At 41.6% G+C, this 17,180-nt stretch overlaps 1 protein-coding gene across 2 annotated transcripts in view; it reads right to left on the bottom strand.

Annotated features, from left to right (window-relative positions):
* Positions 1–2,670: 2,670 nt before the first annotated feature.
* PIAS1 (protein inhibitor of activated STAT 1) overlaps positions 2,671–17,180 on the bottom strand; it is a 73,476-nt gene continuing 58,966 nt past the window's right edge. Inside the window, exons 8-14 of one of the 2 annotated variants that reach the window (XM_054388231.1) lie at positions 15,846–15,919; positions 9,871–10,031; positions 7,856–7,986; positions 6,769–6,946; positions 5,077–5,219; positions 4,541–4,578; positions 2,671–2,990 (exon numbers count right to left, since the gene is read on the bottom strand). In XM_054388231.1, coding sequence (XP_054244206.1) covers positions 2,694–2,990; positions 4,541–4,578; positions 5,077–5,219; positions 6,769–6,946; positions 7,856–7,986; positions 9,871–10,031; positions 15,846–15,919 — 1,022 coding nt within the window. In that variant the 3' untranslated portion in view covers positions 2,671–2,693. The remainder of the gene's footprint in view (positions 2,991–4,540; positions 4,579–5,076; positions 5,220–6,768; positions 6,947–7,855; positions 7,987–9,870; positions 10,032–15,845; positions 15,920–17,180) is intronic. The other variant, XM_054388232.1, reaches the window with a different exon arrangement.

A 17,180-nucleotide genomic window follows, 5' to 3' on the forward strand; every position in this document is an offset into this window, starting at 1 on the left:
TCCCAAACTTCTCTGGGGTGTTTCAGAAGCTTCCCAGGTACACCGATGGGCAGCTGGACTCCAGGTTTACAAAGGGTAGTAGTAGTAGTAGTAGTACAGCAAAGGGTATGCTCTGAAGTTACCAGGTTAGTATTCATGACTAAAAACGTCTGAGATATATTCCTAGTGTAGGTTTAATCACTTCCAAAATCAGACTGAGTTTAAAAAATAAGTATTTCCCATTTTCTATCCTTTTTATTTTTATTGTCATTTTTTTCCTTATTTTTTAACTTTTTTTTTAACTGACATTTAATAAATTATAAAATTGGTGTATGGTGAAATATATATATTTATATATATATATCAGCCAGATATGTATGAAATACACATGCATGGGAGGGGGAGGAAAGGGGGGGAAAAAAACTATTTAACTCACTTTTGAACTCACACACACAGATCTATAAATACATATATACACACACATATACATATAAACACAAAACAGCTGTTTGTCAAAATTCAAGTCAACTATTTAGTGGCAGAGGGATGCTGTAAAAACACTAAAAACAATTTTGATGCCACGTAATGTGAACCTCTCAAATAACCATACGACTGATCATACAGCAATACCTAATGCTACTTGGATTAAAGATTTATATTTTTTCTCTTTTTTCATATTTTGTTTGTTTTTTCCTTTTTTTTCTTTTTTTTCCTTTTTTTTCTCCTTTTTTTCAATTTTTTTTTAAATCAAAGCAAGATTTGGAGACAACTTCATAGGCAAAAGGTGGCCCTCGTCAATGCTCAAAGCAACTTAGCTGCAATCAGACAGTCTTGGACATGAAAAAATTCAGACAAGAATCTGTTAATTTTAGTATTCCTTAACACTCTTTCCTGATAAACTTGTTACCTGCACTTTCAACCAGTTATAAAAATATTTTTCACACCAGAGGAAATATTTACTCTCTCTGACATGGACTTTGGGACACAAGAGAATCACTTCCTTCCCTCCCCCCTTTTCTCTAAAGATTAATCTCCTGAAAAACTGCATTCCAGCTATTTACACACTGCAAGAAAAGATCAGCCCAAATGACTCATCAGTTCTAAAAAAAAAAAAAAAAAAATTCCTATGTCATGCATAACCTCAATATAAACAGAGAAAAAGAAACCAGGAAGTCAGTATGGCTCAAAGTTCAACAGAAGTGTACTGAATCCAAAACATTAAGCAGGGAAATCAAACTCATTCCAAGGCCAAAAAGAGGAAACTGAATTTTGAAACCCACTACCCTAAGAATAGGTAGCAACAGGGTTGAGTACAAGGGCTACCCAGTGGGGGCTTGGTGATTGGGTTGGTTTTTGGTTTTCAGAGACTCACACTGAACATTTACTATTGATTTGGAGGGTTGTGAAGTCAGAAGACAATGTACCAAGGCTGTTACCAGCTGCACAAACCATGCAAGAGCAACATGTTGGTATTTGGATTTTCTTCCTTTGGATTTTGTTGACAAGTTCACACTTGGAAGTGTGAACTCCATGCAGAAATTGAAGCAGGTATTTGATCTGCTACTGAAAGTAGGTTTTCTCCAGACAGAAGAAGACAGGCCTGGATTCAACAGGCTGTTTATACACGCGTGGCTAACTCGAAAGCACAAGCACTTCCACAGATTTAAAGCTGGCACATGCTTAATATTTTTGCTGATTAGGATCTGAAGTTATTTTAAAATGATTTTACAGTAAGTCCTTCAAAACAAAACCCTACACTCCAACGTGGTGATGCTTTCACTTGGGGCTAAAGGCTATAAAACTTCCCTGTCTTGTCCCCACACATAAGCACAGCTGAGCAATTCCTCAGCCTGAGATTTGATTGAGTCTGGCCCTCGAGAATAATCAGTGTGCTAACGAGCTTGTGCCACATGCTTGAGTAAAGCATGGAATGAAAAAAAAAAAAACCAGACACTGCCTGCAGAGAGGGTCACAGAGACCCAGAAATGACCAAAGAAACCCTGAAAAAACCAAACCCACTCCTGAAAGGCTCTGTCCTGCAAACAGAGGGGGTGCTGGGAACAGTTTGGGTGGGGTTTATTCCGTTTTAAGCGCTTAACATGGGATAGGGGAATCAGATTCCACCACTAAAGGTTTTAAATGCCTCCAAGAGGAGACATAACCCTCTCGCAAGTTTGAACTTTAAAAATTCAGCTCCTTTCCTGTTTATGTTACTGTGAAAAAAAAATGCCACTTGTGTCCAAACTAGAGGGGGAGGAGGGGCAGAGAGGAAACCAAAAGTAACTCACATGACAAATGCACAGGTGTAAAATCTTCAGCATCCATAAAAACAAACTGAAGCTCCTTGTTTTTCTTCATTTTTTTTCTTTGTTTTGTGACTTTTTTTTCTTTTTTTTTTTCTTATTTTTACCAGTGAGGCCATCTTAGGTTTATATACAAAAGTAAAACTGAAAATATACTTTTGTTCTCTGTACACATAAAGTTTTTTTTTCCCCTAAAAAAAAAGGAAGAAGAAAAAAAAAAAAGGAACAAAAAAACCAAACCAAACCAACAACGACAACAAAAAATAATAAACAACCAACTTGTCTATGTTTTCTAACATAAAGTAAAACCAAGCACAAAGATTTCCTCCTGATGAGTTCGTTTGCTTCAAGAAAAAAAAAAAAAGGAGAAAAAAAAAAAGCCCCAAAAACAAAACCAAAAACCCAACAAAATCAGTCCAAGGAAATAATGTCTGGTATGATACCAAAGATAGACGCCGTGTCCGTGCTGCTCCTACTTGCAACTGGATGACCATGATTCTCTCGCAGGCTGTTGGAGGAAACAAGACTGCTGTTACTGCCACTATTGCTACCATTTGTGGCTGGCAGAGAACTGCTTCCTCCTGCATTTAGCTGATCGAGAAACATCTGAGATGAAGTGTATGGGAAAAAACGAGAGTGTAAAAGTTCTTGATCATCTGAGGCGGAAACTGCCGCGGCTGCAGCGGCAAGAAGGGAGGTGTTGTAATGCTGGGGGGGGAAAAACAACATTTTCAAGTTATATTTCAGACTTTTGATTCAGTGCAGCACACACAAAAAATAAAAATTAAAAAAAAAAAAAAAGAAAGAAGGTATTTGTAAGCTAAAGCTCTGACAGCTTCTGTTTTTTTACACCAGCTTGTCTACTCAACCTTTCTGTAAGGTAAGTGGACAGATGCAGTCAACTTTTACCTCTGCAGCCCCCTGATTTCTGAAGCCAAAAGAAATTGGAAATACTAATTATCAGTGACAGCAAACAGTACCACAGAATGCACAAACCAGTGAGGAATGGTAAGGGGCAGCGCTCTTACCTTTTCCCAGAAATTTCTTGGCTGGAAAAATCCCCCCCCCCCGCCCCAAATTCAAAGGAACGTTTTGCCATCCCTCTCCTCTGCTCAAAAAAGCAACCACTGCTGGTGGACAAAAGTAGACTTCTGTGGAAAGCACATCTAGAACCAGCAGGCTTAGTCCCATCAGGTGGCAGCAAGGGCTGTCCTGAGTTAGACTTTGCTGGGTAGCCCCCTGAAAAGGCAACAACTTCCTCTCTCCAGGATCAGATTTTAAATCTAATCTCTCTGTAGGGTAATTTTGCTCTTGATGGTTCTTTCTGCTGTGATGAAACACATCTACAAGGTAGTCCTTGCTCCCCAATACTTGTGTGTTGGTATTAACTATGCCACAGGAGTGCAGCAGAAGACTTCCATGCTGTTTGTTTCAGAATAGCTCCCCTTTTTATGTTTTACTGACTATGCAAAGAGCTTTTCCAAATCCAAAATCTCCAGTGCAGGCTCTGGTTTTAATTATGATACAGAAGTATCCCTCTACAATTAGTGCAACTCTCCCCCTTGAGACTGTACAACAGACATGAAGGGACAAAGGGCAGGAGAGCCACCACAGCCCCCTTCTTTTCTTGGAGGCACAAGAGCAAAAGTGGTCAAGTGGAAGGTTTTGCCATCCCAAATTCCTTTTGAGAATGACCTGCTTAGTTCCCAAAACTTTCAACAGGTTAGCCAGAGAAGCTTCATTCCTGGAAACATTCCAGGTCAGGTTGTTTGGGGCTCTGAGCAACCTGCTGTAATTGCAGGTGTCCCTGCTGACTGCACGGGGGTTGGACTAGGTGACCTTTAAGGGTCCCTTCCCACCAAACCAATTGTGTAACGAACTGTCAAGAATCCCACTGGTGGGGCCCAGCCCTGTCAGATGGCCCAAGTCAGACCTTAGGACTGAAAAACTAAGGAGGAAGCTAAGGAGGTGGCTGGTGGGCCTTCAGCCACAACCAAGGGTCACTCCACAGTACAACAGTAGGTGCCTGAACTTAACCCCTGGAAATCTCAATGTTTACCATTTGTTATGTCCTGTCCTACACCCCTATTTAAAGAATGCTTATGTTTGGTCACAGTTTCTGTGTGTAGAAAAGAAAGCTGCAGCCTGCCTGGATTTACACCTCCATCATACATCTGCTGCTTCCTTGCCTACACAGCCACATCAGCAAGTCCTCAGAAAAGAATATCTGCCATATGACTTGATTTTCCTTGACTTACCTGATTGTCTCCTGACAGGAAAGGGAAGAAATCTAAACCTGTGAAGAGGCAAAGAAAAAAATTAAACTTCTCAAAACAAAAGAAACAGCTCTCAAATTTCCCACTATTTATTTTGAAATGAACCCAGTGTAACACTGATGACATCTCACATTCTCTTCTGTACTGGAGCTTGAAAAACATCCACCCTTAAAAGACTTACAGTATCAATGCAAATTTTCCTCTGTTTTAATACCATCTCATCCTCTATTGATGCAAAATACTATTTTGTGCTACTGGATTGTCAAATAACTGTGGGTTTAAATCTTCTTCTGGTCCCTGGAGCAGGCTACCCAGAGAGGTTGTGGAGTTTCCTTCCCTGGAGACTTTCAAGACCTGTCTGGATGTGTTCCTGTGTGACCTGTACTAGGTGCTCCTGCTTTGGCAGGGGAGTTGGACTCAACGATCTCTGGAGGTCCCTTCTAACCCCTACTATTCTACGATTCTATGAGCAGTGCTTGGAGAGCTGTACTTACAGCTATGAGCAGTCAGAAGCTCACCTTGCAAGTCATAAGGCATAGGTGTCATATGGAATGGATGCCTGTAGTCTTGGATAAGTGATGTGTTGATGTAGCTGGTGTCAACAGCAGGAAGGCTGGGTGTTCTTGACACAGGAGATGCTTGATGGGGTAGATTTAAAATGCTGGAAGAAACAAAGGCTTGTTACAAGAGTAAAATATAGTCTTTAATGCTAAAAGAACTGCATTTGAAGGTTCCTAAGGCCAGCAAAGCTGATGAAGTGTCAACAGAGTAACTCTTATAGGAAGATGAGGGAACTGGCACTGTTTAGTCTGGAGAAAATGAGACTGAGGAGAGACCTCATTGCTCTCTACAGCTCCCTGAAAGGAGATGGTAGTGAGGTGGGGGTTGGTCTCTTCTCCCTAGTATCAGGTGATAGAACAAGAGGAAATGGCCTGAAATTGCCCCAGGGGAGGTATAGGTTGGGGATTAGGAACAATTTCTTTCCTGCAAGAGTGGTCAGGCATTGGAACAGGCTGCCCAGGGAGGTGGTGGAGTCACCCTTCCTGGAGGTGTTCAAGACGCGTGTGGACATGGCACTTGGGGACATGGTTTAGTGCCCATGGCAGTCCTAGGTTGATGGTTGGACTAGGTCTTCTCCAACCCAATTCTACAACTCCATGATTCTAGTTCTGCCCTATGCAGAGTTTGCCTGTTTTCACATTTAACACAAAGTCAACCTCCCAATACACATTAAGAACTTTGTGATGATGGCCGTGCAACAACTCTACTAGATTTCAAAGCATCACAAAGCTTCAATGTCTCATAGGGACTGGAAGGGGTAAGGGGAAAAGCCATGAGCATCACATGCTCCCCAAGCTTTCTTCTCACAGTAACATGTTATCAGAGAAGTTAATTCATTCCAAGTTAAATTGAACTTTAACAAAACTGAAAGCAAAGGGAAGTTCAGCCTCAAACCACAGAACCTGAGGATTCTGTCTATAAGTGGTATTGGGATCTCTGCTATAAAAATGTTACAGATACTCCTAAAAAGACAATCCTAGAAGTACCCTAAATCCCTCAAAAATGTGCAAATCTGTATCATAACACAGTATTTATGCTCTACAAAGTAATTAGCAATGGAAGACAAGCTACAAAGGTCTTGAGGAGTTTCAGGTGATCACTTAAAGTGATCACAGTTACATCACTGGAGCTGTAGGCACTTCAAAACCAGGATCCCTTGGGCTCAGCCTCAGCATTCATCCCCACGTGTTTATGCAAACAGGGTGCTATTAGCAGCCTGGCTGCCTGGGTGTGATCAGGTTATTCTGGCACTCTTGATTACTCCACTACTGGCATAAGCACCACCAAACCCCACACGCTCCCAAAGCACACGCATATTCCTCCTTGCTCTCTCTTTCTCACTCCACATGCTGTGTTTATATTTCTCTATGCAAGTAAAACATTTCCCGATTTGCAAAAGACCAAACCTTTTTGATACTCATTTGCACAAACACAGCTGAAAAACTCTTTTGTTTTAAACACTCAGGTCAAAGTTATTATGCCAGTCTTCTCAGGCCCTGTGACCTGAGATCGAATCCATTTGCTACAAGCTACTAAATCGGGATATAAACCACATGCAGAACTTTCTATATACTCTTTCTTTTGAATTGTTTTACTACTCCCCACCATGAGTGTATTCTCTCTGCATTGGCCTGTGTATTTCTGCTCACCCTTTATTATTTAATGGTGATGCTGGAGATATGGAAGGACAGCTTCTCTTTGCAGATGGTTCCTCCTCCTCTTCATCTGATGAGCTATCAATGGTTAAATCAATCACTTCCACTTTCTTATTTTTATTTGACTGTTGGTGAGAAGACACCTGATGTTCCAAGGAAGAGCTTATGCATCCTGTACCAAGGAAGTCAACATTATAAGCTGTAGCTTACAACAACACTACAATCACCATAGCATCACAGCTTATTACACATCTTCACAAAGCTTACAGGTTAGAACAAAAAACAACAAAACTACATAATGGCAACTGAAAAAGTGCCATCAGCCCCAAACAAGCCCAACAGGGACTTTTTACAAGGGTTTGTAGTGATAGGAGAAGAGGGAATGGATTGAAGCTAAAGGAGGAGAGACTGAATATTAGGAAGAAATTCTTTACAGTGAGAGTGGTGAGACACTGGAACAGGTTGCCCAGGGAGGCTGTGGATGCTCCCTCCCTGCAGCTGTTCAAGGCCAGGCTGGACAACTCCTTGAGCAACCAGATCTAGTGTCTTGAGAAACCAGAAAGTGTCCCTGCCCATGGCAGGAGAGTTGGAACCAAGTGATCTTTAAGGTCCCTTTCAACCCAAACCATTCTATGGATCTATGACTCTTCTCAGTGGTGCCTAGTGACAGGACAAGGGGCAAGGGGCACAAAATGTGACCCAGGAGGTTTCATTGGAATGTGAAGGGAAATTTCTTTGCTGCGAGGGTGCTGAAGCCCTGGAGAATGCTGCCCAGAGGGGTTGTGGAGACTCCTTCTCTGGAGATATTCCAAACCTGCCTGCACATTGTGACCCAGGGCAGCCTGCTGTGAGTGACCCTGTTTTAGCAGGGCGGTTGGACTGGATGGGCTCCAGAAGTCCCTTCCAACTCCTTCCACGCTGGGATTTGGGGATACTATAACTCAAGCAATCTTCCTCACAACCAACCATTAAAAGCTACAAACATCCATGCAAAAATAAACCTTTTTTAGTTAGAGACACATCACTACTGAACAGTTTGGCAGTGTGACGCTGAGCCCATCCACCCCAAAACAAAACTCACCATCAACCCCGTTGTAAGACGCAGTTACTTCCTGCACTTCCTTCTTCGATCTCATAGGAGCCCATGACCCATCCTCCTTGAACTGAATTTCATCACAATCTGTACAATACTTCAGGATTTCCATGAACAACCTGGCAATCAAAAACACTGAGTATCAGTCCACTGAGCTTAAGTCCTTTTTTCCCCTGTGCTACCTTTATTAGTCAGTGTAAGTTTGAATTAGTGCTTTTAGAGTTGAAAGCTTTCCTTGTTCTACCCTTCTCTCATCTGTTTCCTTAATAAAAAGGAAATCTGTGAAAAATCTAAAGTATCTAAAATAAATGCCTGAACATTCACTTAAAACAACTAGAAAGTGGAATCCTGCAGAGCTCATGAAATCTCCATTTCCCAAAACAAAGGAAGAATGTGAGCATTCATCCTTTCATTCCAAAACAAAGGAAGAATTATTTTTTTTAAATAATTTAAATCTCCTCCTTATCCATATTTATCTTTGACAATATTTAAGTGAGATAGCTCCTATCTTAAAGGAGCCCATAGAGCTGAGCATTTAAGTACAGGTATGTTCTGAAACCTCTTTATAAGCACAAAACTTCCTAAGAAAAGCTGAGCATGGGAATCTAAACTTACAGCCTCTCCTCCTAGCTGCGCCTCCTAAACCTTTTAGGATCCTGGCACCACATCACTCCCAGTGGGAATTCCAGCTTTTGAGCAAGACTATTCATGTGGTTCTGTGTAGGAAAGAGCTTTGCTTTAATTAGTGAGAAAGTTCACTCTTTCCCAGAATGAGACATTTGCTAGAAAAAACTTTCTTTGGGATGCTATGATTGTATCACCTAACCTCCAACATCCGTACCTGGCAACACAAGAAGAAATAGTAAGGAAAAAGTGTTGGTTTAATTAAGACTTTTCTTAATCTTTGCTATTGCAGGCTGAAACCTGGAACAAGAAACCCCAGTTCTTTGATCCAAAGCAGAAAATGTGGAAATCTTAGGGTCCAGGTTTCCAAAGCAGCCTTTGTGAGCCCTGAGTGCCTCCTTCAGAGCCTCTTGTAAGGTCTTAAAGGTGATCCTGAGCAATCTTATGGTCATGGAGGTGCTGGGTAGAAGGCTGGACTTGATGATCTTAGAGGTCTTTTCCATCCTTCACAATTCTGTGCTTTACTGACAGATCACCAAAATGAAGCAGACACTCACTGAAAAAGGACTCAGTCATTTGTGAGGTGCTTTTCTGGGGTTCTGTTTAGCTTGAGGGTTTTAGTTTTGCTTTTTTGGTGGTTTGCTTGGTTGTTTGGGCATTTTGTTTGTTTGTGGAGTAAAACATTCTGAGGGCATTAGCAGAAGACTCTATTTGTTTTCTACTTTTTTATCACACTTTGGAAAGATTCCTGTAGAAGGAATTAAAATGCAAGCCCAGGAACACATACTTGGCATTTCTTTATAGGAACCAACCCCAGATTTCTGTATTTTTTTGAATGTTTTGCAGGTAGGCAGAACCAGGGAATTGATTCCTGTCCCTTTCTATATACACCAGCTCCCCAAGAGTGGAATTGTACATGGAACTTCACATGCATTTGGAGGATGGGCAGTATTTATGTGATCCAACACGACTGCTATCAACTATGCCAGGGTTGTGCAGTTGATTCATTAAAAGACAGGACCACAGGTGCTGTTCTCACCTAAGGATCCAGCACTATGGAATACTGAAGAAAAGAGAAAGAGCACCTAAGAAAACACAACCATTTCAGGTAAGACAGCTCAAAAACTTACCCTGGATTGAAGGAATCCTTTCTATTATTATTAACTCTAGCAGTTTGGTGACCACAATCCTTCTAAATACTAGATGAAGAGGTACCTGGTTAGCAACTTCTCACCCACAGTGGGGAAATTCAGTGACAGTGTAACTTAAAAGAGATCACAGCTAGAGAGCCAACATTTCAGAGCACTCTCTTCTGTGCAGCACCAGAACAGTAAGCAGAGTGTGGAAGGTACATCCTTTTTGATTGCAGTTTGACTTACCCATCGATAATGAGATGTTCATAGGGAGCCTTCTTATCACAGACAGGGCAAACCCAGGTTGGTTTCTTCTCATTCATTTGAATATACAGAGTGGCATCAAAACATTGCAGGTGTGAACAAGTCAAGGCCCTGCATGGTATAGTTAGCCTCATTTTGCCAAGCTTTAAGAGAAGGGAGAAAAAAAGAGGGGAAAAAAAAAAAAAAGACAAGATGACATCATCTTGGTATGAAATGAACAGAGCTTTCCTCAGTCTGAAAAGAGACCACAACAGGGTGAATTTTACTCTAAGAACTCTCACACATTCATGTTTTGATTAAAACACATTCCACATACACTGCTTCCTCCTTCCTGTAGGCTTGATTATTGTGTAAAAGTTACTTTAAATCACAATTTTTAGCTACATTTGATCAAAGAAGCTGAAGACTACATCCTTCCACATTCCGCACTAAGCAACTGTAACATACAAATATCCTGGATGAACCACAAAAAAGAATTCTTCTTCACTGGTATTTGAAAGGCTGATGAGCATGGGTCAGTCCTCTCCTACCTACTCACAGTTCAAGCTGCTGTCCAAATCTCATCAGAGCACTACCAGAGCTACTTTTAACTTTACAGCCACAGAAGCAAGCACACAGAAAATTAATTTGCAGGACTGCAGATAATTTCCTGATGCATTTCTCTACCTGACCATCTCTTGTAATACCACTACTCAAGACTGCAAAGGGTCTACAAATGTTCATGGAAGATAAGACAGAAGATGAGTTCTTTCAGGAGTGTAAGAAGGCCAGGACAGTGAGGTTTTGCAGGCCACAAGTTTAATACAAGAAATCATAGCTGAGTGCTTAAGTGGAGCAGATAACATAGGAGAGCTAAATACAGTGAGTGTTCAGGCACTCACTGTGGAACAGCAACACCTTAGTTTGGATTCAATAAATCAATGCTAAGTCAGACCATAAAACATGAAGGTATGATGAAAGCAAAACTGATTAGACAGTGAAAGGTGTTTCATGTTCACCTGAAATTAAAATAAAAAAGTTTCCTCTCCTCCAAAATCCCTGGCAAAGTGCTTACACTGGAGTTTAGGAGGGGCTCTGACTGACCACACTAAAGGTAAAAAGCAGGAATGTCTCAACAAGACTTTTCTCACATTGAAAACCAAGAAAACAATTCTTTATTAACTGTCTTCAATCCCCACATCTAAGGACTATTTATATTGAGTATTTTGAAATTAAGATAAATCTGACTAAAATATACACAATTATTTCACTGCTAGAATTGGCTGAGGGTTTTCCAATGCATAGTAGGAGGAACTGGTTTTAGTAGGGCTTAAGCCAGTACTGTGGTCATGCATACTGATTGTGAGCAGTACAAGACGGGTGCCACAGGATGGCACTCAATCTCAGAATATCAGTAAACTAAAAACTGTATGAAGAACAAAGGCTTTACTCACAGTCCACTACTTCCTCCATGATGCTTTTTTGTTGTTGTTGTTGTTGCATCCCCGTAAGCAGAAATCCCTCCACCCCATTCCCTGTGAATTCACAGCTAGACTGCAGGATCTTGCTTGTTTTTCTTCCCCCTGACCCTCAGTCACTGTCACAAAACTCACCACCAGATGGGAGGGGAGTGAAGAACTCCCTGGGGAGCCTGCAGTAATGGTGCTGGGGAGCTCAGACTGCAGGGGGTGCTGGCTGTGCCATGTGTTTGGCACCCCCTCCCCCCAAATCCATGACCAAGTACATTATTTCTATCACATATTCAACCCCCAACAAAGCAAGGCCCCCTGATCCATGTCTGTTATGAATTCTTATCTCCCAGATGGTAGGTCAATGGCTCATTTGTCTTTTGGGCACAATGAGAATCTCCTAGCTCAGAGTAAGGGTACTGGAGATAAAACCTGGGATGGTTCTGTGTGATGCAAAAATCAAAATAAGGAAGCTTGAAGACACGTGCTGCAGGAAGCACATAAATACCTATCCCCTGAGTCAGAAAAAAAGGCAGATTTAAAGCAGAAACATTTTGACAGCCTTTTGGTATAAAAAACTGTGGCTCTGATTTCTACACAGCAGCAGGATTGCCACACACATGCAGACAGACCCAGCGAGCTCAGCGATAACAACTTGATGCCTCCTTTCCCATTTTTGGCACTGAACCTTCTGGATCAGCTCTGCCATACTGCCCCAAGCTGTGGCAGAGCTGACAAGTGAAAAGGTCATAAAAGAAAGGATGCACCCTAACTTTGGGAAAAAACTCTATTTCCCAACACTTACTGCTTCGATCCCTGCTTGTGTGGGCAGCCAAAGAAATGCTGCATTCGTTTCTTTTACAAGCATACAACCCTTCCCTATCTTCTCATGCTAATTATGCACCCAAACCAGGAGTTAAGGATTTATAAACAAAGCTGCAAAACCTGCAAGTAAAAGGCTACATTCGGAATTTTTTGTTCAGTTAAACATTTGGTCTGGCTGCAGAGCCTGAGGATTTATTTATTTTTCTTTTAAGGGGAAAAAAAATAAAAAGAAAAAAAAAATCTCTAAGCGTCTTCCTGAAACCCAGGCTCAGTCCAGCCCATTTGCCTGCTGTATCTTGGCTAGATTCAGCCAATAGTTAAGGACAGCTTTTTTTTTTCCTCTGTACTCCATCATCTCGGAGGGAGAGCAAGCCTCTGTGCTAAAAAAAGCTCAGCAGCAATCCAAAACAAATGCAGAGGAAGCTGCCTCGCTCTGCACTGTTGGGAGGGCAAAAGAAAGGTGGTCAGGTTTAAACCTGCCACCCTCATCCCAAGAGCCAATTCCATTTATTTCACAGTGAAGTGGACACAAGAGGGAATTGCCCCCATGATATGAATGAGATGGGAGAACACTTCACATTAACAGAGCTGAAGATGCAGCCTTCTTGCAGTTTTGGTTCTGCTGTTGGAGACCAAATCAGCATTTTCAATGTGTACTTTCAAGCATTAGAGAGTAAGCACAAATTATTTACAAGAAAGAAGAATTCTCCCTCAGCCGAATGCTTACAAGCTAGCAAGGAAAAAATTGGAGGCTGCAATAATAAAATCACATTCTGACCTGAGGATTGTTTGAATCGTGCTAATAACCTTTCTTGTTCACAAGGAGAGACTGAAAGCTGCAGCCTCTGCCCCATCAAACCTTTGGATTATTCCAAGAGCTACAGTGAAATCAGACAGCACTGAATGAGAAACACACTGGAGAAGAAGTCCAGTCTGTAGGTTTTGCAGGCACTATTAAAATGACACAGAGGCAAAGACACTCAAAATAATTTTGCTGTAGACTTTGTTTTGTGTGTCAGTCAGGAAAAACAGTGAGGAAATACTGACAAAGGTAGAAATTCAGAGGAGCTGCAACCTAATACCCTATTGTTGTTTTGGTTCTACCCTTGGCAAGAACTCTGAGAAAGCAGAAGAGAATGTGACATCTCTAGGTACAATAAACCTGCAGTCCTAAAAGCTCTGCTGTAGAGGATATTCCTGCTGTAATATCAACTCCTCTGAACCACAGTCATCAAGAAAAAGAAATGCATCTAAGAGCACTGCAGAACTTTTGTCAGTAATGGAGGCGATCAGGACAAAAAGAAGCATGTCAGAAAACTCCCATGGAATGATCTATAAAGCAACAGAACTGCCCCAAAAGGTGGTTTTGACAAATCAAGTAAAAATCTGTAACTCCAGGAAATGCATGAAGATTAACTTCAGATAATGAATTAGCACACAGGCACTTCTAAACCCTGACAGCCATTTCATTCCTACTGAGGGATGCTTATTTTTGGCTGTATTGGAAACTAATTTTAAGAGGTAAGGATATTGTGCCTAAAGGAACAACCTAAAAACCCAACAGGATTATTGTTGTGCTTTCTAGAATAATAAAGAACTAAGAGTACAATAAAAATTCAACTCAGCAGGTGTGGACCCAAAATCCTTCAGTCTTTTGATGTCATACAGAAGTTCAGAGAGTTCAGAGGTTTATAAGATTATAGGTTATGAGGTTCTAAGTTTACAGAGCAGCATTTTATGGTGTCAGTGTAATCTCTACATCTTTCTTACAGATGGGTTTTATCTTCCTTATAAATGTGTTATTAGTTAGTTAGCATCAGTGTTGATATGGAGAAAGGCTTCAGATTGAAGAGGATGAAAAGTCATTTAAAAGATTTACAATAACCTCATGCACATATAAAAAGGAACCACAATGTTAACTGTGCTTTTTTTTTTTTTTTTCCTTTTCCTTAGGAAGCAATGCTTATCTGTCAAAAAGTTTATCTTTACATTGGTAGAGTTTAAGAACATAGTGAATAACTTGAGAAATAAGCTGCAGTTTTGAAAGAATAAAGGCAGTTTTCTCCTGTAGATTTCAACACTGCAGATTTCCTGACAAACTTGAGCAGATTGAGCCAAAGCAGGAAACAGATGTATCCTTAATGGTGAAAAGAGGTTAAAAAGTTACACTGCAATAAAGATACTGCCTCAATCAATACCAAGAAAGTTCATGGTTCTGGCAACAAGAGCACCAAGTCCTCAGAATTAAAATAAGAGCACAAATTCTAACGTTGTGTCATTTAACAATGATAAGAAACTCAGGTATAAACTATTTCTGCATCTGCCTGGTTGAAAAACAATTAGCAGGTCAAGGTAAGGTACACCCCTGCTACTACCACATTAACTACAACTCTCTTCTCCCACTTCAAAATTGGAATAAATTTTGTTCGAACAACCTCTAGCACACTGCACTGTTTTGAATCTGAGATTATTACATTAATCTGAGATTAGCTGAGACTGTTTAAAAGGGCTTGTAGTGATAGGGCAAGGGGCAATGGCTTTAAACTGCAGCAGGGTTGGACATCAGGAAGTTCTTCACGAGGGTGCTGAAATACTGCAACAGGTTGTGCAGAGATGTGGTGAAGGTCCCATCCCTCAAGACACTGGTCAAACTTGATGGGGTCCAGGGCAACCTGATCTAGCTGGGGATGTCCCTGCTGACTGCAGGGGGCTGGACAAGACTACCTTTGAGGGTCCCTTCCAACTTCATACAATCTGTGATTGCTAAACGCTCCAAGTGCACAGAAGTCTATAGCCAACTTCAGTTAAAAGATGCTCAGTGCTCTGGCTGCAGACAAGGGCTGGAGAGCTATTTTGATCATCAGGTTCACCTACCTTCCCACTGAGAGTGGTTTTACCACACTCAAAGACCCAAACTGCACACTCAGAAGACCTACTGAGAGATTACAATGTATGCTTACATACAATAAACATTGTACTCAGCACTGCTGAGGCCACACCTAGAATCATGGGGTCAGTTTTGGGGCACTCACTCCAAGGACATTGAAGGGCTTCAGTGGGTCCAGAGAGGGGCAATGAAGCTGGTGAAGGGTCTGGAGAACTGATCTGGTGAGGAGCAGCTCAGAGAACTGGGGTTGTTCAGCTCTGAGAAAAGGAGGTTACAGCTCCCTGAAAGGAGGCTGGAGCTAGGTGGGGGTTGGTCTCCTCTCCCGAGGAACATGTGATAGGATGAGAGGAAACAGCCTCAAGTGGCACCAGGGGAGGTTTAAGTTGGACATCAGAAGAAACTACTTCACTGAAAGGGTTCCCAAAGACTGGAACAGGATCCCCAGGGAGGTGACTGAATCCCCATCCCTGGAGGTGTCCCAAGGAGGCAGGGATGTGGTGTTAAGGGACATGGTTTAGCATCAGCCTCGGTAGAGCTACAGAATGGTTGGACTTGATGATCTTAAAGGGCTTATCCAACCCAAATGACTCTATGGTAATTTTGGAGAGTATTTTCAAGCTAACGAAACACTGTTTTTCTCAGGGCTGTATCACACACTTAAGCACAGTGACAGCTGACTTCTGCACTGGATTCTATCCCCACAAAGTTAATACACAGGTAAACACAAGCTAACCTCTATTAGAATAGCTACATTTTGATCAGAATCAGTTTTGAGGGAATAAAAACCCCAAACTTACTGGACAAAGAAGAGACACTCTTAAGCTGGTTGTTGCTATTTCACTGTCTGGATCAGCAGTCAGTTTCTCTTTAACTGGAAGAAGAAAAGATTCATTTTAGAGTTGATTTAAATCACAAATTGGATGATAGAGAAATAAAACAAGCCTGAAACTGTGTGTTAAACTCAGTTTGCCACATCCACTGGAAGCAAGCAGCAGAGACTATTGTTTCAGACTCACACAATAAACATGTAACACAACTGTCTTTACCCTCTAGAAAGCTCATATATGACAAGATTTAACAAAGTGAAAAGTGGGAAAAGCTCATCTGAAACTAAAAATGTATTTATACAGGAATGTCTCTTTTCATTCACATGCAGCTTTGTACCTGACAGTCATTTAAAAGCTACAGACAAGATGAGCCACATTGACTTGACTGTTAACTTCAAGCACGTTAAAAAAACTGTGTGAGGAACTCTCAGATGGACAAGCACCACTGTAACCCTCTGAAATACTCCTCAAGCCATCCTGTGATTTAAAATTGAACAGCAGAAATAAGAAACCAGAAGTACCTCAAGAAAAATCTGAGTTTTCAACAACTGCTGTGAAATATTAGAACTTCAGAAGGCTTTCACCTTTACCCATCCTCTACTTTTACTCATAAGGACTGTTTTAGAAGAAGTCATTGGTTAAATGAATGAGTCAGTTCCATGTTCTTCCTGCTCTATGAGCTGGACCTACAACTGGGGCTGTTCAGCCTCAAGCGAAAAAGGCTCCAGGAAGACCTTATAGCAGCCTTCCAATATCTGAAGGGAGACTATGGGAGAACTGGAGAGGGACTTTTTACAAGGGCTTGTGGTGACAGGATGAGAGGGACTGTCCTTGAGCTGGAAGAGGGAAGATTTAGACTGGAGATTAGGAAGAAATCCTTTCCAGTGAGGGTGGTGAGACTCTGAAACAGGTTGCCCAGGGAGGCTGTGTATGCTCCCTCCCTGGAAATGTTTACAGCCAGGTTAGATGAGGCCTTGAGCAGTCTGGTCTAGTGGAAGGTGTTCCTGCCCATGGCAGGCAGGGGGGCTGGAACTTTAAGACCTTTAAGGTCCCTTCCAACCCAAGCCATTCTAGGAATCTATGATACACCCTCAGTCTCACCTTGTACACACAGAGCAGGATTCACCTGAAAGCAATCTAGATTTCTGGGCATTAAAATCATCATACTGCATTAGCACAAGCTAATGCCACTGGCTTTGGAGCTTTTACTGGTGGACTAATTTCTCCCCTTTTGGAGAAAGTCCTGTGCTGACTACAACACCCATCATCTGAACATTGAAGAGGATGACCAACAGCTGTCAGGTG

The sequence above is a fragment of the Indicator indicator genome, chromosome 16 (genome assembly GCF_027791375.1).
Source record: "Indicator indicator isolate 239-I01 chromosome 16, UM_Iind_1.1, whole genome shotgun sequence".
Taxonomy (NCBI): domain Eukaryota; kingdom Metazoa; phylum Chordata; class Aves; order Piciformes; family Indicatoridae; genus Indicator; species Indicator indicator.